The sequence below is a fragment of the Etheostoma cragini genome, chromosome 1 (assembly GCF_013103735.1).
Source record: "Etheostoma cragini isolate CJK2018 chromosome 1, CSU_Ecrag_1.0, whole genome shotgun sequence".
NCBI classification, from domain to species: domain Eukaryota; kingdom Metazoa; phylum Chordata; class Actinopteri; order Perciformes; family Percidae; genus Etheostoma; species Etheostoma cragini.
This window is the reverse complement of record NC_048407.1, coordinates 15,843,065-15,863,761: the sequence shown is the minus strand read 5'-3', so window position 1 is coordinate 15,863,761 and position 20,697 is coordinate 15,843,065. Positions and strand designations below refer to the sequence as shown.

The 20,697-nt window shown below is 39.9% G+C and overlaps 2 protein-coding genes across 2 annotated transcripts; both read left to right on the top strand.

Annotated features, from left to right (window-relative positions):
- The first annotated feature begins 1,108 nt into the window (after positions 1–1,108).
- Positions 1,109–7,197, top strand: LOC117950726 (high-affinity choline transporter 1-like). The gene is made up of 9 exons (XM_034882070.1): positions 1,109–1,516; positions 2,303–2,528; positions 2,831–2,944; positions 3,708–3,863; positions 3,985–4,133; positions 4,421–4,564; positions 4,967–5,120; positions 5,620–5,837; positions 5,969–7,197. The coding sequence occupies exons 2-9, from the start codon at positions 2,345–2,347 to the stop codon at positions 6,650–6,652; spliced, it is 1,803 nt and encodes a 600-aa protein (XP_034737961.1). The 5' UTR covers positions 1,109–1,516; positions 2,303–2,344; the 3' UTR covers positions 6,653–7,197.
- Positions 7,198–7,290: 93 nt separating this feature from the next.
- Positions 7,291–20,697, top strand: LOC117950946 (BTB/POZ domain-containing protein KCTD12-like). The gene is made up of 2 exons (XM_034882389.1): positions 7,291–7,304; positions 19,227–20,697. Exon 2 carries the CDS (start codon positions 19,242–19,244, stop codon positions 20,034–20,036), a length of 795 nt encoding a protein of 264 aa, XP_034738280.1. The 5' UTR covers positions 7,291–7,304; positions 19,227–19,241; the 3' UTR covers positions 20,037–20,697.

Sequence of the window (20,697 nt, the reverse complement as noted above, 5' to 3'; positions counted from 1 at the left end):
ACCTTGAGTCCTTGAGCACTGAAGAATTTATTTGGTGCAACGTAAACATTCATTTATGTTAATTAAGTTTTTGAGAATTTATGTTACTCTTATTTGCGGCACACCAGTTTATTTGTGTAAGTTGTTTGAATCTATATCTTGATATAATGAAACAATTAAGGAAACTGTGTATGTAGTTACTGTAGTATCGTCAACCCAGAAACACGGAGATGCTCAGCTTCAGTTTGGCTTCAAGAAAGTGTCAAGGTCATGTGGCAGCCATCTGTCAAACAGGCAGTTAGAAACCTTTCCAGCTCTCTCCCGGATGTTTCTGCATCAGCATCACACAGGATCACTGGACACAGGATGTCAGACTAAATCCATTAAAGTCACAATCCAATTACTGAACTTTTCAAATAGTTTCACATTTTAAATTTGTGTGTTGGTAGAAGACACTGTTGAGCCTTACAAGCAATCAAACACCTGAGCCTCGGCCCAAATAACTTCTCCTCCGTGTGTGTGTGTGTGTGTGTGTGTGTGTGTGTGTGTGTGTGTGTGTGTGTGTGTGTGTGTGTTTGTATTCCTGTGTGTGTGTGTGTGTGTGTTTGTATTCCTGTGTGTGTGTGTGTGTGTGCGCGCGTGCCAGAGCTGATTTTTTTTTTCAAATCAGACTGTATCATTAAATCTCTCCTGCTGCTACTCAGGATCTATCCTAATTGGATGTCTGTCAGTTTTGAGAAGAGCAGCCCAGATTAAACTAGTTCAGGAAGAGATGGCCATTAAGCAGACACAGCTCATAGATCTACATACCCTGAAGGGGATGTAGCAGGCACAGTATATTTAAATGATTTCTAATTGCTCAAAGGTGGGGAACATTTTTGTCCCAGATTCCTTCCACGATAGGCCTAAAACAGGAGGAAGATTGGACCATGTCTGCTTGAGAATTGAATAGCAGGTCTGAGGCAACAGGGCGGTTTCTCATTCTCCTCAGTCACGCAAAAAACGGTTCCTGTGGAATGCCGGCTGAGGAGAGAGTGACGGCGTGTTAAAGGCCCCATGAACAATAGCTGCGCAATGAGGCGCCTGTTACGCACCGAGTTTGAAGGAGCACGAGTCACATAAATCATAAAACGCATCCACAACTTATTGATTATTCAATGTGTACAATTGCAACGTTGATATTACTATTCATGTCATGCCATTCAGTGGTTAAATAAAAAAAGCAATCCCCGTTATTGAGTAGGCTCAAGGAATCTCTGCAGCCCTCCTAGATCAGCCAGTACACTGTGACGTGTTTCCATGCAAGGTGCTCATTAAGAGGGACGTTTGGTTTCTCTGACGTGTGTCTCAGTCCTCTGACGGAACCGGCCCCCTTTTTAAGCCTCAGTAAGTCACCCGGAAGACCTCCACCAACGTTCCACTTAACTATTCCTCGCGATGCAAAGGGGTGGAAGAGACTCTTAATAAACCTTCAAACTGTTCTGCTCTCTGTTTTCTGCCCAAGGTGCTTCAGCACATGACTCCAGAGATACTTGAGGTATGTTTTGCATGTGTTTTTTTAAGCTTTTGGAACCTTTTTAGGTCCGTTTATAAAATTGCATATAAGAGGAGGCTTTCTTCTTTGAGCGTGATCAAAGTGGAGATCGATATGTGATATAGTTCATGCTGTACAATATAATTTGGATAAGGCTGTCTCAAACCTGGTGTGTTTTTTGTTTTTGTTTTATTCCTGACTTCATGAATCCTGTGCGTAATTTGAATTTTACGCGCATCTGTCCGCGCATAGATGGACAGAATGAGAGATAGGAAAGAGAGAAACAGTTTGCCCTTAACAAAGTCACGAAATAGAAGACCAACTGTGATTTTTTTCTTTTAAAACCAATTCTCGCAGTTTTATTTTATTAGTGCGTAACTTCATTTTCATTTGGGAATAATTTGTGTGATTAAATTAGTAAATGTAGCTGGCATTTTGTTTCTTTTTTTAAATTTGCATTGTGTTTTTACCACTCAAGTCCTCTACAATATTTCAGTTTACTTATTATGATAGCTTATTGTAAATTGATAATTACTCAAAATTATCTTTCCTGAGGTAATTTCAGGGCCACAGGCGCGCATGGAATATGACATCGGCAGGGTAAATGCCCTTTTTAGGGGGACAAAAGCACCTCTAATCCAACTAAAACCTGCCCAAAATCTAACCTTTCTATAGATTTCGAACGAACCTAAAAGGTAAAAAATGTTGCAGAAAATGAAATCCACAATTAGTTAATTAATACTATATTTTACGTAATATCTGATCCTCTTCTCTCCGTGCGCCAAGCAGGTGTCCATGCCCTCCCGTTCCTAGCGGGAGACCGGTGCGACTATGACCTTCCATGTAGAGGGGCTTGTGGCTATCGCGGTCTTCTATCTACTGATCCTGTTCGTGGGCATCTGGGCGGCATGGAAGAACAAACACTCCGGGGAGGCGGAGGGCACCGACCGCAGCGAAACCATCATGGTCGGAGGAAGAGACATTGGATTATTTGTCGGTGGATTTACCATGACAGGTGAAGTTTGTAATTATTATTCTATAACACTGTGATTTTAGTAGCTTTGCCCGTTTTACAAGGATTCAAAATTAACACTTGGGTCTGTTTTAACAAGTTTAATTATTAATTCTTCAACGTGTGAATAATCAGATATAGGAGTAGTTAGAATATTATTATTTTTTTAAATAAGTGGCAACATTTTCCAAAACACTCTAGATTTTCTATTAACACAAATGCCAAATACAGTAGATGATTTTGTTTCTCTAGTGGTGACTGTGTGTGTGTGTGTGTGTGCGCGTGTGTGTGTGCGTATTTTTCAGCGACCTGGGTTGGAGGAGGATATATCAATGGCACAGCTGAGTATGTGTATCTGCCTGATTATGGCTTGGCTTGGGCTCAAGCTCCCTTTGGATATGCCCTCAGTCTTGTTGTGGGTGAGTGCTTTAACATGAAGGTTTAACATTACTTGCAAGCAGAAGCATAACAAGGGAATTTGAGGGTCCTTGATTGTACCCATTCACACTAAAACACACGCCAAATATTAATATACTCACTTATTTGACCACATACCTGATTGAAATGATTGGTTTGGGTGTAAATCAAACCGTCAACAGTGGTCCTCCATCCATCCTTCTGAGGGGGAAGTTTTAAACCAGTTTGCTTAAGTATCAGCCTCTTTTGTAGGGTTATATCAATTTTAACAAATCAATTTTAAGAAACAGTAAAAAATTAAAACACGAATATCATAAGGGGGGCGTTGTAACAATAATCCCAATAATCAATACTAGCCAGTGCAACACACCTCCACAACACCTATTATAATTTAATTTGTATAGTGTTGGAGCTAAATCCTGCTCCGGTCTCAGGGTTCAGTCAATTAATAGTCAGAATCTTAGATGTTGATGTGTGACAAATGTTTTATTACATAGGATATCCTAGAGTCAGATCACACATAATGTTGAAGCACATATAATATTATAAATCCCAACAATAGATAACTACTTTTGCCCCAGAACTTAATGCATAAAAGGCACAAATTGTTGCCCCCCCCCCAATGTTGAACCCAAAGTCATGCCCTTGATGGATATGAATGTTCACTTCAGGTTTATAAAAGGCAGTTAAGTCTAGATTTTGTATTGATGGTGGATGATGTTTGCCTCAATTCCCAACCTGTAATGTGTCCACTCTTTCTCCCAGGTGGTCTTTTTTTTGCCAAGCCCATGCGCTCTCGAGGTTACGTCACCATGTTGGACCCGTTCCAGCAGAAGTATGGGAAACGCATGGGTGGCCTCCTCTTCATACCTGCACTCATGGGTGAGATCTTCTGGTCCGCTGCCATCTTATCCGCCCTTGGTAAGTTTATGTTCCTATCTACAGTAAAATAAAAGATTCTTGTAGGCAACACGATCAAAGTGAGTCTGTGTCTATATGATGTTGCAGTGGCCGTAATACTTTTTTCTGCTCGTGACCTTAGGTGCTACCCTGAGTGTGATCGTGGACATGGACATTAAGGTCTCAGTGGTCATCTCAGCACTCATTGCAATCTTTTACACTCTGGTTGGAGGACTTTACTCTGTGGCCTACACTGATGTTGTCCAGCTCTTCTGTATATTTATTGGCCTGGTAGGTTCATGTCATGCAGAAGTTAAAAGTAGATGACAACTAGTGTAATTAGATACCCTTCTTGAGTATGATGTGTGTTTGTCGCACCAAATTTCATTGCACCTTGACTTAAAAATTCCAAATCATTACACACAAAAATATTAATCAATGCTGTTTCAAAAGCACACAGTGACATGAAATGACACTGCAAAGATAACTAAGGTGTGGGTAAATAAAGAGCTAAAGTTATAATAACAATTAAACCTATATGTGTTTGTTGTACTGTTGTTTTTTGCGGACGCCCACAGTGGATCAGTGTCCCTTTTGCTTTGACCAACCCCGCGGTGTCAGACATTACCGTTACTGCAGTGCGACAGGTGTACCAGTCGCCCTGGAGAGGCAGCATCCAGAAGAGTGACACCTGGGTCTGGATCGACAACTTCTGCCTCCTGGTACAGCCTCAAGTTATCCATCCCTCACTTCATCACAATTTATTCCAATAAGACTAATACTAGGTCTGAAGCTCTAACTCTGATTGTATTAATGAACCGAATACCATCACGCTGAGACTGTTTGTCGATTGTCAGAAACTTCTTCTGTGAGTTATATCTATGAAGTGCAAATACAACAGCTCTCTATCAAATCATGTAGTTGAACCTCATGGCAAGGAGTTTAATGCATTCTGACATTACTTTGTTACATATTTTCTCATGTTAACTTTGTTTTTTCCTATCCAAAGTGAGGGTGCCGTTTGAGGCAAATTTGGGATTTTGCGCAATATAAATAAAACTGACATAACTATGTTGGGGTTGAGTTCTGCAAATGTAATTCTCTGGTCTCTAAATCTATTGCAGATGCTTGGAGGAATACCCTGGCAGGTGTATTTCCAGAGAGTCCTGTCGGCCTCCTCGGCCACCTACGCCCAGGTCCTCTCCTTCCTGGCCGCTTTCGGGTGCCTCGTCATGGCTGTGCCCTCCGTTCTCATCGGCGCCATCGGGGCCTCCACAGGTTCGGAGCTCATATGCACAGTCTGAGTGTGTTTTTGTTTGGGGAGGCTGGGGGTCCATGTTGCCCTTAGATCTGAGAGAGCCTGATAAATAGCAGCTGGTTTACCTCATCCATAATGAAGCAGCAGTCCATTTAATAACCACGCTGGCTGTGTAAATATTACATTAGAGGGAGACAGGGGACCAAATTAGAGGTTTGATCTCCAGATTTTTAGACGTCAGATTCATCAGTGAACATCTGAATACACAACTTAGATTTTGAATGGTATTAACATGACACTGATAAATTGAGCTATCATTACAAACTTTAAATAAAGAGATTGTTTGCTATCTCTTCATAAAGTAATACTATTCAAGTTCAACCTTGCCTTTTCCCATTATCCGAAAAATGTTGTTTATTTGACTTTATTGACCCTAATATTGTAAAAACAAAGAAAACCAAATAAAAAAGAAATAATGCATCACGCTCATATTTTATTTTATATATTTTCTTTGCTCAGACTGGAACCAGACAACCTATGGTGCCATTCCTCCAAAAGAGAAGGACCAAGCGGACATGATTCTACCCATTGTGCTCCAACACCTCTGCCCCCCATTTGTCTCTTTCTTCGGCCTGGGTGCAGTGTCTGCAGCTGTCATGTCATCTGCTGACTCCTCCATCCTTTCAGCGAGCTCCATGTTTGCGAGGAACATCTACCAGCTCGCCTTTAGACAGTCGGTGAGTAAGCCATGTGTGTGCCCTGAAGTCATCTGACAAAATGTTTATACAAAATCCAATTTTCGGGCTTGTTTTTGGCTGTTCTGCACATGTATGTCACAATCCTTTTCCCACTCTTTCTGTCTCCTTAGGCATCCGACCGTGAGATTGTATGGGTGATGCGTATTACAATCTTTGTGTTCGGCGGCCTTGCCACGTTGATGGCGCTGGTGACCGGGACAGTTTACGGCCTCTGGTACCTGAGCTCAGACCTGGTTTACGTCATCATCTTCCCCCAGCTGCTCAGTGTGCTCTTTGTCAAAGGCACCAACACGTACGGTTCTGTGGCCGCCTACCTATGTGGAATGGTGCTGCGTATAGGTGGAGGTGAACCCTACCTGCGTCTGCCTCCTTTCATTTACTACCCTGGCTGGACCACGGAGCAGAGGATACACCACATTACTGGAGAAATGGAGGACGTTGTCATCCAGAAGTTCCCCTTCAAGACCGTCTCCATGTTGGCCTCTTTCCTGGGGAACGTTGCGTTCTCCTACCTGGCAAAGTACCTGTTTGAGAGCGGCAGGATTTCACACAAGTACGACTTTCTGGATGCAGTGGTGTCCAGGGACAGTGGCGAGATTATGGATAGGACGACGCTTGTGACTCGCAGCAACAACATCGGGTTGTCGGAGATGGCGCCTGTCAAACCTCGGCTGAGCGTGACCTTGGCGGCTGCCTTCATGCGCCGCGACACACTGCAGGCAGAAACAGTGGAGGAGGAGGAGGAGGAGGAGGAGGAGTCCAGCCCTGATTCCTCCCACCATGATAAAAAATGAAGAAAAAACAAAATAGACCGAATACTTTGAGTCAACTGACAGAGAACTGGTTGCTATGTCAGATCCTCCAAAAAGAAGAGACAACCATCCTTCTTTTGGGACTACAAAAGTACCACATCCAGCATGTGGTGATTGGATAACAACCACATGTCAGGATATATAGCGTAGACGCTTGCTGATTGTCCGGACACAAAGTTTTCTTTCTGTGAAGTACATCAAACTTTCACTCATATAGTATTTATTCTGTAGATAGAAGGGTGTAGTCATCCTTCTTTTTGAACTGGTTGGGAGATCTACTTAAAGGAAAGTGTGTTCAGATAATTTGATACATTTTATGTTGATCCGTGATGAAAAAGCTGCTCAATCTTCAAATGAGCGGAGATGAAAAAAAGAGATGGTACATTGCATACAGCTTCTACTGTGTGGTGAAATAGTTGATCAGAAATATAACAATGAATCAAACACATGGCAGGTAATTAATAAGAAACGACTGACAGCACAAACCTATATTTTGGAAGGTGTACTGGTTCACTGTACGTACAAATTGGACAAAAGCAATAACACATACACACACACTTTAACACCTGTCTTGCAACTATTATAAATCTGATTGTGTGTGTGTGTGGGTGTGTGAGAGAGAGAGAGAGAGAGAGTTAAGTAAAATAGATCATCAAAAGGAAATGATGGAAAACAGGATATTTTAAAGTTATATTATGTCATATCAAGCCAATACAGTTATGTTATGTGTATTTAACTCTTGTAGCACTGAAATAATTAGGTTTTGATTAATGAATGAATTAATACATTAAATAGACTGTAATGTCAAAAAAGTTTAAATATGTCCGACATATTAACCAAATCCCAAAACTAATGTAGTTTGATACAGTTTTGTCAGGCTTTTCATTATTTCAGATAAACACATCCTGACTGTGAGTCAAGAGACAAAAAATACATTTATCATGCTGGGTAGAAAATATACAAACAGTAGTGACGGTAGTTGACTTGAAGCATTAGGTAATATTCTCGTTATTAATGTCAGGTGTAGAAGCAGTTTTAATCATAAGAATCCGTGTAGATTAGTGTTTAAAAATGATCTTGTATTCAACTGCCTTAATGAAGCTTTTTATTTCCACAGTTCTGCCTGGACTCTGGTCAGACTGCAGCGAACAAAGACTTGAATATGAATGTAACCTCTACAAAAAGATGGAATTATGTCAAATAGTGTACTTCTACTGCTGTTTGTGTCTGTTTTTGTTTGTGAGTTTGCAAAGTCAAACAGTAACTGTTGAAAACAACGTGGCGGCAGGTCCTGCTTCACAGATGTGTTGTAGACAACAGATTATTTTCTCTGTGATGTGTATGTTTGTATAAATATGGAGAGAAAACTATACACATAGATAACAAATCATGCTGTTTAATATAAGATAGAAAGGATGCTGTCTAAATGTTTATTTATTTTTGATGTCATAAAAGATGAAACAATAAAAAAATAACAAATTATTTCAGAAAAATATATAAATTCTACTTTTGGAGCAAGATAAAATTAGTATTTCACTTTTTTGTGTTCAGTGACTCTTGTTTAAAAATACACCGTGAATAGTCCAAATGTGTTTTTACTTAATTTTCTCACTAAATTGGATTTGAGCATGAACATTTTATTTAGCTCTCTTATTTTATTGGTCATGATGCGGAAACCTGAAACATGGAAAGCATCATGGACGTTCTGTGGCATCTCATTTCTCAAATTTCTTTAAGAAAAAAAGACCAAAGGCTCTTTTGTGTTGCAGAAATATGTTTTTTTTCTGCTTTCCTATTGTGTTTCATTTTCAGATGTATCTTAGGGCCCATTTGAAGGATTTCAGTTTTATAGGAATATTTTCTTTTCTGTGTGTAAGCTCACAGGTATCTCAGAGTTCAGACCTTCGGCTGTCTGTTACTGTAAAATATCTTTTATTTCTTTAGAAAAAAGGCTTATATTAACTTTGCAGTCTGTTTGAGGTCTTTTTATGTCTGTCAGGCCCTTCAGCTATCTGGATGGTAGACACAGAAAGAGAACATGTCCCAAAACGTGACCGAAATTACGATCGCTTGGCTTGCGTCTTTGTCCTCCTCCACGGCCACAATGAAAGACACCATCTTAAAATAGCTCTGGCTCTCCGGTTATTTACATTACCTAAAGTGCTGTACTGTCTGTCGTCTGGGACTCGGGGAGGAGCCACACCGGAGTGGGCGGGGTTACTGGTGGTCAGGCAGAGAAAATGGACTTTGTGTGGGGGTTAGAGGGGGTGTAGCTTACTGGCACCCGTTGCCATAAAATCCACCAACCCTGATGCGCAGGAATGACGCAGGTGCCCCACCCATTCACCGCATCCTCCTCCCTCCATCGCTGGCGTCCTTTCGGACGTCCTTGAGAACTAAGACCAATCCCATAAAGAGAACCGAGGATGGGGGAAGTGAGAGAGAGTCCCATCACCATTCATAGAAAGTACCTCAGAGAGCACTCATGATAATTAACAATTATGAAGGAAAACTGTCGCTTGTCCAATGGTCAATCCATTTAAGGCTTCAGGGTGAGGAGGAGAATGTTGGGGGATGGTTTTTGCTTTCTTCTAGAGAGCATTTGGATAGAAACCAAAACAGATTCATTCATTCATAACAACTGGATATATTTAGAACATCCTAAGATGCAGTTCCAGGAGTCATTGATATTGGGCCAGCGCAGATTTTAGTCCAGCATTTGTAATAATCTCTACACATTTAGTGGACGTTTGTTTTGATAGATGATCCTCTTCTCTTCTTTTATGTTTACACATAAGTGCTCCTAATGATGTTTGGCCTTTGCATTTATTAAGAAACCCATGAGGACTTGACCACACAAACTGAAAACCACCCTTCCAAACCTCTCCTTACAGCAAACATTTGACCTTCCTTCTTAGTCTGGATTAAGATTCTTTAAGTGTCTAATTAGGTCCCAAAAAGAGAAAAGCACCCTTTAAGCTTTGGCCGTTGGACGGACATGTTTAAAAATGGGTGATTGAGCCATTATTCCTTCATTACGTTATATCTGCAACAGCTGTCTGGCTTATTTTCCCCAACCAACCTTTAGAGATAAAAGACAATTCTGGGAATCAAGGTCCTGCTAGAGCACTTTGCCTCAATGTGGACATGAGGAGATGAGATTACAGAGGGCATACGTTGCATTCAGATAGACATCTAAATTGCTGGAGTCAGGCATAACTTCAGAGAGCAAAGAGACTGTCCATGGATCACACTGCTCGCTGGAAATGTTGTTTGTAATATGGAAGTTTTTTTTTGTTTAACTTTTAAAAGCTTGGAGTAGCCTTAGCTATGATATTGTTTAGTAAATTATATCTCATTTCAACTATTTTCATAATTTCATAATTGGCTACCACGTTGTATGAATTAGGGTGAACACTGCATCAACAAATGCACAGTGTAATAAAAACCACTGCAACAACAGCACAATGAAACGCTTCAAGCAATAACAGAAAGTACGAGAATTTCTGTTTTAACAAAACATCAACATTTAGATTGAATTTAGGACTAAACAGAACAAGACACATTTTCAACAATATCATGGTAGAGCGAGCAGGTAAACAGAAACTCATGTTGTATGTTCAGTTTAAAAGGGGCACTACACCATTTTTTGATTTGAAGATCAGTTAACTTGTAAGGACGGTTGTATATTGTGTGTATGTCTGCAATACAAAGTGGGGGTGTGGAGTTTGAAAGTTGGGCATTTACCTGCCAGGAACCATCTGATGAAAGGTTATTGAGAGGATTTAGGTACACTTTTTGAGGTTTGACTCGTACAAGCAAAGAAAAATCAAGATAGATCTCTCAACCTCTGCAGCTTCGATTTTCCTGCTCTTCAAACCTCAAAGAACTTTGATCTGACTGAAGCTCCAAACTTCCCCTGCACCCAAACACCATCCTGTCAGAACTGTTAAGCATTCATATTTCTTTTTGTTTGTCAAGAACACTTAAAGGTCCCCTTTAGACATGTTGTAAGATGTATGAAAATGATCTGCTTTAAATAATATTTTTTTATTTTAAAAGGTGAACTACTGGACACAAGATGTCTCCTACTTCACTGTCCCGCATCCTAGACCACGAGGCTTTAAATTTCCACATCACACTTGTGTAAAATTGCATGCTGGACCACGATTGGCCTTCACATGTCACAAAGTCATGCTCGTATGTATACGTTGTGTGAAACTCAGATTTTATAGGGGCACAGATAAACTCCCCTTGTCAGCAGAACCAAACAGCCATTAGTGAAGAGCCAAGTGAAGTAACAATATACAAAACACATATTTTGAGTGGACGGGGGCTTTAATATTTCTTGTTGTAATTAGCAAAAAAGTAAAAAATTAATAAAAATAAAGGTATTGATCAAGTGATATGAACATGACGTAGAGCTTTAGACATGGTTTCTGGACCAGAGTGTCTCTTCTCCACAAGGCAGCTCATATTTCATCTGTGGTTGAGGCACCATCACGTTGGCGGACCAATATTTATGTCCCTCTTAAGTAATGCCCCATGTAATCTAATTGCAATAGAGCTAATTGAAACCAAAAATAGGGTGAGGGAGAAGGGCAGAAGAAAAAGAAGTGATGTAGGTAAAAGAGGAATATATGATAAAATATGTGTGTGGTTTGTCAGCGTTATTGTGGATTTAGATTTTTACCTAAATGGCACAAACATACAGCTTTTTTGTACACATGCACAAACATAATGCCATGTCTAATTGTTTCCCACATATCTCTCTATCTCCTCCATTAGTCTTTCCAAGCAGCTGAGGACCATCTTTAGCAAAATGTAGCGGCTGCTCTAATCGAATCAGCCACGAGAACCTAATTATAGAACCAGCTTGTTTCAGTCGGGCAGGCTGCAGGTAGAACCATCTGGGGCTCAGCACAAGAAGATTCCTAATAAGTCCAAACCATGAATCAGCTTCACTCATAATTAAAGCTGGGACTGTTACTCAGATCCCTACGAGACTCGGTTTTAGAGCCGCGCTCCAATAAATCAATAGGAATCTAATTGTTTCTAATTGTCCAATGGACCTGCATGTATGGAGCAGAGATTGAGAAACAAAAGAGACCTCTTGCATGTGAAAGTCAAGTGCAAGGCAACAGTCATTAGTTTCTCTTTTTGTGTTTTAGTAGAATTTATAAAAAAACAAAATGATGCAAAGTTTCTGTTACAGTATTTACCAATTACTTTGGCTCAGTTGTCATAAAGGAGTTTCAATCTGCAAACGTTTTAGTGCAACAAAGGCCACCAAAAAATATATGAGGGGAAAAAAGAAGAAATGAAAATGATTTCCTTTAAACCCTGTCAAAATGTTGCAGTTTTTGTTGCTATGAATGTGAAGTGAGTAAAACATGTGTGCAAATTGTTGTTTGATGTTATGTGCTTCACAATCATACAATATTGCTGAACTTAAGCTTATTGTATGTAAGACTTTTAACGCGTCTGTACTTGTAAATCCGTATAAACATCTTGCATCTTTTTTTATGCCAAGGCCAGAGGACGTTTAAACGTGAATGGTTGAAAATGTTTTAAAGTGCTGTTGGATTGTATTTTGTACATGTTGAAGCAATTTGAACGTAAATACTTGATGTCTTAAATGCAAAATTTACGATTGATACTTAACAGAGAAGGTGATTTGAGTCAAATTCACACTTCTGCTGTATGAAAGTAGGATTTACTGAGGTTTAACATCAGACTCTAAATATCTTTATTCATAATTGACAGTAATTTAATAAAAGAAATGGAAGTCATTCTTACTTCAATTCTGTGAATAATTTTCCATTCCGACTACTGTGTGCATATAATCTTCTCTGAAATGACTGTTGTTTTGATGTGAATTAGTTACTGTTAAAAAATGATTGGAAAGTGACCCTCTTATGATTCAAAATCAGCGATGAACATATAAAATGTAATTTTTTTCCAGTTGTTATTATTTTGTGTGCTATGTGAGAGTTTAAGGCCAAATTTGGGATTATAGCACTTTGTGTGAAGAGTTTTGAAACTCAAATGTCTGTAGTTAAATTTTGCCACAGTAACTGTAAAAAATACTAATGCATCAGCATCTCCATATCTCTATATTATGACTTGTGTTTCTTTTTTTATACAAGAGCTGCCCTGCTGTACAACACGCCCCCCTCGTTCCATCTCTTTTCTAAAGACAGCAAGTAAGGGGCATGTCGGATCGACGGTCATTTCTCTTATCCCATTGAAAATCAGTGGGGAGAATAATGTAGCAGTCACACACACATATATATACATACAAAAGCACACATTTGCCCCGGGGGACCTGTTCACTCTCCAAATGAAGAGGGAGGAAGGGTGGATGGGTCCCATGTGAACTATTCACATGCGCGCACAAGGGCCCTTGTGGTGGTGGTAATGGAGGGTCGGTGACACAGAAGGATGTATGCGAAAATGCAGTTTGTATGTCATATAATTTCATTAACATAGCCTTGACATTTTAGACAGGAGAGAAATTAAGATTTTTTTTAAATTTATTGTAAGGACACAAAACATTTCTGATTTTGTTACATTTAACCTGATTAAATTCTAGAATTTGACTACAGCGCTACAATGATTTGACTGCAGGAGGTGCAGCACAAGAGAAGAAACAAAGGACAACGACAGGAAGAAACTAAGAGGAGGGTCGTCGTATCTCTTAGCTCATCACGACGCACATCAAGCCTCCAGCCCCACCCTGTCCTGTGTGTGTGTGTGTGTGTTTGAGCGTCTTTAGTATCACAACCAGTGCCCTGGCTGAATCTGAGCCAGAGGATCCATTAGAGCTGATTAAGGAGCACAAGGGTGCAGACATAACCCTGAGAGAAGGTGACGAGAACATACACACACACACACACACACAAACACACACACACCAGTCCAGGCTAGTCCCATAAAGCATAAGTAAAACTAGGGCTACAAGCTACTGTATGTCACAGCCATATAAAGACACACACAAGCACAGAGATGTCCATGAACTAGATCCACCATTTAAACATGCACAAAGACACACAGTCACAACCCCACCCACACACACTCTTTTTCACAGCAGAGATTTTGAATTATCATGGCAGGTAGGCTAAATCACGGGGGTTAATAATATTAATGATGTCTCTGTTCTATTTAAGTGTTCCACTAAGCCATGACAGTGAGCCAGCATGCGGACTACAAGGACAAAAGAAGAAAGGAAGCTAGTAGAATACAGTAAGAAAAGTCAGAGAAGACATGTATGAGATATGGAGACAGACAGTTGTGGGGTCAAGAAGAAGTCAAAGTGTGTTTAGGAGAAAGAGAGTAAGGACGAGTGTTTCCCTGAGAAGTAGAGAGGGTTTCTTCCTCTCGTCCGTGTCGTTGTGTCAGACAGGAGCAGAGAGAGGATCACTGGAGAGGAGCTGAGTGAGGGCGAGAGAGGGGAGACAACACAGGGATGATGGGACAGTTTGGAGGAGGTCACACTCCAGCACGCTGCAGAGTGACAGTGTTTGGTTGGGTGTCGCATCAGGAGCTGCTCATGTCACAAGTAGGAGGTCTTAGTACAACACACACACACACACACACGCACACACACACACACACACACCCATAACAACATTTACAAATGCACATGAAGTGAAACTACTGGGAGGAAAACAATCCAACAGCACTTCAAAATATTTTCAACCATTCTTGACTTGTATTTGGAGCACTGCTCAGTTTAGACACGTTTAAAGCTCCTCAAGATTCAAGTTTATAGTTAACAGCTGTACAAGCACCAACATGTAAAAAGGTTATGCATGGGAGGCTCCATTAAAGAAAAACAATTAGTGGAAAACGAAAGGGGCTTAAAATAAAATAAAGTAACAAATCTAAGAGGCAGTGAAAGGAAAACAGTAAATTTTAAAACACATAAATTATGAATAAAATGAACAAATATTATAAATAAAAACATATATACAAATGATTTAAGTTCTATTTACAAAACAGTGACAGTTGTACACAGACTGAATATTGCACAGATGGTTTGATTATATTTAATCATACAAATATGTTTTGAAATCCATCAACAGTCTCAGTATTACAAACACTGAAAAATATAATGTAAATATGTGATGCCGTGTAATATCCTGCCTCCTTTATTTTTTAGTGAATATACTGTAAGATGTTTCTGGATGAAAATAAGTAGGCCTATCTTCCATGTCACTTCTGGCCACAAGGTAAAGCCAGGAGAATATAGGATTGCACTTTGTACTTGAGTTTTTATGCAAAAAAAGTAACTTCTAAAGAGAAAATTGCAACTCCGCCTATTGCCATAAAGAAAAGAGACATTTTCCCTCCAAGCTTTTCAGATGATTTCATTTAATATACTGTTTGATGCCCAAAAAGGTATTTCAGGTCAGTATTTCACTATCATGATAAATATTTCCCATTTATCATCTCATGACCACTGGACTAAACTACCTGTAGTCTCCAGTATTTTTTGTTTTGTTTTTTTGCTACAGTCTATTCCACCACTGCAGATGACACAAATATGTTTTTAGGTGAACAAAAGGAATTCACTTCTCTCAAAACTTGCCAAGCTACTTTGTCATCAGTATTAAACAGCACTTTAAACAACAAAAGCCCCCAACAGAAAACTGTGGTTTTAGTGGTAGCCTACCTAAGAGTAACTTAGAGTTTTAATGTAGGCCTTGTAATTGTGTAATGATTGTGGATTAGGCTAATAAAGAAATTGTACGTTGCTGCTGTTAGCCACTCATTATTATCCTACACTGTCTGCTCAGTGGCTGGATGGAATGGCCTATTTTTAAATGCTGCAAAAGGAATGGTGCTATGTAATGATAGTCTTGTTGTGACAAGCCCACGCTCATGTGCATGCTCAAAGCTGATTAATTCATGCTGATGGTAGGCTGCACAGGTGGGTCTGATTGCTTGTGTTTCTATTGTCGTCATTTGCTGTTGTTGGCAAACGTTTGTATTTCCAGAGACGGTTTAGTAACCTATAGAGGATAGTTGGTATTTCTTAGTAGGCTGTGAACCTAGATAGAAAACCATAGGCTATACTTTCTTTGTGCCCACCGCGGGGTATTGCTATAAAACAAACCTGTATTAAAATGAATCTGATTTAACGTGGAGCGTTTCTCCAGAAACAAAATGGCTAACGTTAACTTGCTAACTGCTAGCTTATCAGAGAAGACGACTTTTGGCTCCCCCGTGTTGCAATACTTGGTTAACAACAGCTGCAAGGGTCTCAATCTTCCCTGAGAGGATTATTAGGCCTGCCAAATATGAAAGCAGCAGGACAACGCTGTGAAATTGGGCAAATATAGCTACCCAAACTGACTGGACAGAGCTACAACACCAAACTGAGGAGAACAGGTAGGCTATACCTTCTTTATTCTCTCTCTAAACAACCAACACATTAAATCAAACCCCCACATGTGACACATCAATATAATGCCTATGATGTCATCTTTCAGGGTAAACAACCCTCAGCCCAACATTAGACATAAGAACCAAAACACAACATATGAGTTCACAAGCTGCCACATGTCTTACCCTTCATATTATCTTGGAAATAGAGGGAAAGCTGAAATGAACAACTTCCTTGATCCAATTATCTTCTGCCAGACTGTGAGGAAAATGGTAACCTTTAACAGCAATAACAGACACGAGGTCCAAACTGGAGAGAGGGAGAGACTTAATCATTTGTATCATTATAGCAGTATAATGATAGTATATCATTAAATAATATAATGATAGTGACACACCAGTTTTTTAGTTTCAGTTGGCCTACATTGGGCAGAAAAACTGTCACACGGAGGAAGAGCCTTACAAATACCTTTTTTTTAAGTTGCTTTTCTATTGGTGGTTTTAGTTTGTGATGGAACTTTTTTTTTAAATGAATTTATTTTATACATTCCAAATGGTGGCCGCTCATCTTGCAGGGGAATCATAAAAAAAGTTGGATATAATGGGTCATAAGTATGCTACATTACTACACTTGCACATTCAAGAACAACCTGCTTCTTTATTTATTGTCCACTAGATGCCGCTCTAATCCAAAAATAGAAATGTCTGGACTAGGATACCCTGGGTGATACATTCATGTTCAGGCTTTAAAAGAAGAACTTAAAGTGTCCAGAAAGAAATAAGTTGTTTTTGCGCTTTCAGCTTCAAAATTTGGAAATGATGTTGTAACCACCAATAGCAATATAATATAGCCTGTATCTTATGTTGTAGCTATAATATGGTGATGTGCTGAAGAAAGAGAGACACAATGTTCAAATTAATTTGATTAGATTTATCAAGACATGACACAGTGTTTATCTTTTAGTGAATTTAGGTCAAAATGCATCAACATACACATATTTGTAATTACATGGTTATTTCAAATGTCTTTTCTGCTTATAAGCTAAATCTTATATTGTATTCAGAGTTTATTTTAAACAAACATTATTCCAGGATTTGGACTGAATATCCTGATGTTTAAAAGATTTTTGCTTAATCCAAATATTAATCAACATTTCCACTTCTTACATAATATTTGCGTGTAATCCTTGAATTAACGCTTTTGTCCACCAGCCAAATGGCTAGTTGTTCAAATGTGCTGTGTGTAAATTTTCCAGGCACACAACTTTTTTTCAGGCTGGTGAGTGAAGCCGATCTACCAGCCACTTGCATATTTTACCAGTATTTGGCTGGTGGATGGTGCTAATTTTGAACCCGGCTTGCTTTACTTTCCCGTCAGATTGGCTTAATCCCAACAAGATTGAATCCATAATCATATTTATTGTACAACTGTATCAACGCCATTCTGATTGTTTTTTTTACATACCATATCATTTCTGCAAACTGCAGATGTATCTCTAAGTGGTTCTGTGTTTTCCATTATACCCATCTTGATCATTTTCTCTCACAAATACCTGGTGCCTTTTTATGTATCAAACTAAATTAAACATCTGAGATAACAGACTAATTACTCAGATGACAAATGATAATGTCATTTGTCCTCCCCAGCAGAAAGTGTGTGTGTGTGTGTGTGTGTGACACTGCACTTCAAGAATAGATCAGTCTTTGGTGTCAAGCTGAACTCGATCTCTGGTTAAGATGTATGTGGATTTGAGTAAAGATCTTTTCAAGGGATAGCGGTGAGACCACAGATCAGTCAGACTTTCTTAACTCTTTAAAGTAGAGGTTTTGGGTACATTGTGTTATTCTATTTTCAGTGCAGGGGTTTTATACACAAATACCCCAGACACACTTATACCTCCCCTCTCAGTTGTACAGGAAAGTTGGGTTCTTGCATCTTGGAAACAAAGGACTGATTCTGAGCCAATAAGGTGATATAACTTCATATCAACTTCATTATATGAAAACTTGAGCGTTCCTGTCAAACACACTCTAGCCCTGCCTGAACTGCAGTGTTCACATTCTCAGCAAAAACGTGGGAGGCCTGAGGATGAGTTTTAGTCCTGGGCGGGCCTAGAAGAAAAAATGCTCCCCTGCCTCCCTGGATTTGGGCATTTAGCCTAACTTGTTTCTTGAAATAAACCCAACACCACCTCACATGTTAGCAACGCTTTGAAGCCCATAATGCATCAAATCAATGCATCATAAAAGGTTACACATATGTATATACACACATATATATATATATATATATATATATATATATATATATATATATATATATATATATATATCCTGCTCAAAAGCTACAGACTCAAATGGCACATACTGTATGTATAAAAGCATCTAAAGAGCACCATGTCATGGGATCTTTAGGAAATGTAAGTAAAAAGTACAATATTTGCCATTGAAATGATGTCTATAAAGTAGCAAAAAAAGAAGTACTCAGATAAAGCACAACTGGCTACCTACCCACTTAATTGTGTTTTAATGTTAAAAGTGTTTAATCTGTACAAATTAAAAAAGTATAAAAAATGACAAGTTGTGATTTTATAAGCGTTTTAGAGGTTCTGGTAGGCAGGTTTTACCTGACAGAGCCAAGCTTTCCCCCTCGGTTTTCAGTCTTCTGTGACTGATATGAATGTTCAGCAACAGCTCGCTTGCTGACTAGTTTTAACACACTTATAGCCTATATATGCAATATGTAGTGTGAATATGTAGATATATTCTTTAAATCAAATCTTTTCTTTTTTTTTAATTAGTTGAGCTACTCTTCAATATTTCCATATACCCCTTGGCAACTGCAGACATACCCCCTGGGGTACAAGCACCCTTGGTTGGAAATCACTACAGTAGCTATTTATGTAAATGTTGGCCTATTTGTAACTTTTCATGCATGCATGATGTCAAGATGATCACTAGTAGGAATTTGAGGCTTACATGGGGCCCTTGAAGGCATCATTATGTTTTTTCAGAGCTTTCCAGTGAACAGTTAATGTCTCTGTTGGCCGTCCTTTCTTCTCCTCCCACACAGCCAAACTAATACAAACACTTCTGTACAGTGAGGAGACAATCAAACTATCCGTCCTATCTAGGGCATCTAACAGGGACACTATCGGGACAAAACGAGAGAGAGAGAGAGATGGCACAAACTGACAGCCAAAGTTCAACGTTCCCTGATATAGTGGAGCTAAACGTGGGTGGCCAGGTGTATGTGACCCGACTTGAAACTCTCACGGCGGTGCCCAACTCTCTCCTGTGGGCCAAGTTCACCCAGAGCTCCCCGGGCGACCTGCCAAAAGACGGTAAGGGCCGCTTCTTCTTCGACCGCGACGGCTTTCTCTTCCGCTATATTTTGGATTATTTGCGGGACACTGAGCTTTTCCTGCCCGAGTTTTTTAAAGAGCGGAGGAGGCTGCAGAGAGAATCAGACTTCTTCCAGCTCCCGGAGCTGTCGAGGCGCCTGGCCGCGGTCAGCAAACAGAGCTCATACACGGAGGAGAGCGGGGAGCCGGAGGAGGCTGAGCTCAGCAGCCCGGTCACCTCCTCCTCGGACAGGAGCCTGCGCTCTCCTGGGGTCAAAGCCGGCTACATCACCATCGGGTACAGAGGCAGCTACACTATCGGGAGGGACATCCAGGCGGACGCTAAATTCCGCAGGGTGGCCAGAATAACCGTCTGCAGCAAGATCTCTCTTGCTAAAGAGGTTTTTGGAGAAACCCTGAATGAGAGCCGCGACCCGGACCGCCCGCCTGACAAATATACCGCCAGGTATTACCTCAAGTATAACTTCCTGGAGCAGGCGTTTGACCGGCTGGCCGAGGCTGGTTTTAGCATGGTGGCATGCAACTCCACTGGGACTTGCTCATACGCCGGTAATGACCCGGGGGAAGACAAACTGTGGACCAGTTACACAGAGTATGTTTTCTCCCGATAAACGAACTGAAAACTGCTATGTGGATGCAAAGCGTGCATTCAAGCTCACGACTTGTTTTAACAACTTTAACGCTTGGCGCTATCGTTTTTTACTTTAATTAACTTCCCCAAAACTGGCGTTTACTGTTAGTTTTAGTTTCTTGGGTTTTTGTCCCTATCTGCTCTTTGCAGTGGGATCAGCCAGAGTTTCACTTTTCTGCCATTTTCTGCAAGAAGACTCTAAACACAAACAGGCTGGCTTCCATATCATTGGTTTGTGTCGAGTAAAGATAAATCCCACTCCTTTGGGCTTTTTGTGTTGCCTAACGTTAGTTGGCCTTATAACCTTCATGATTTTAACGGACAGTTTTTTTCTTAAGTAAACTGCATAAATAATACCCCAGGTTGGCAGAATTGTTAGAAACTGGCTTATTTAGTAAGTAACCTACTGTTTAAATAGGGTATTGATGGATAAGGAAGGCAGTAAGTTGCATCCTCGATATGATACTTCAAATGTTTTTTTTCTCGATTATATCAACAACACAGGCTCTCACAGCTTTCAAGATTACACATGGGTAGGCTATGTCTTTACAAAATATTATGTGCCATCTATGAGCTGTTGTCATTGTTTCTCTCTCTTATATCTCTTAGATATAATGACAAATAAAGTGTGACATTATAAC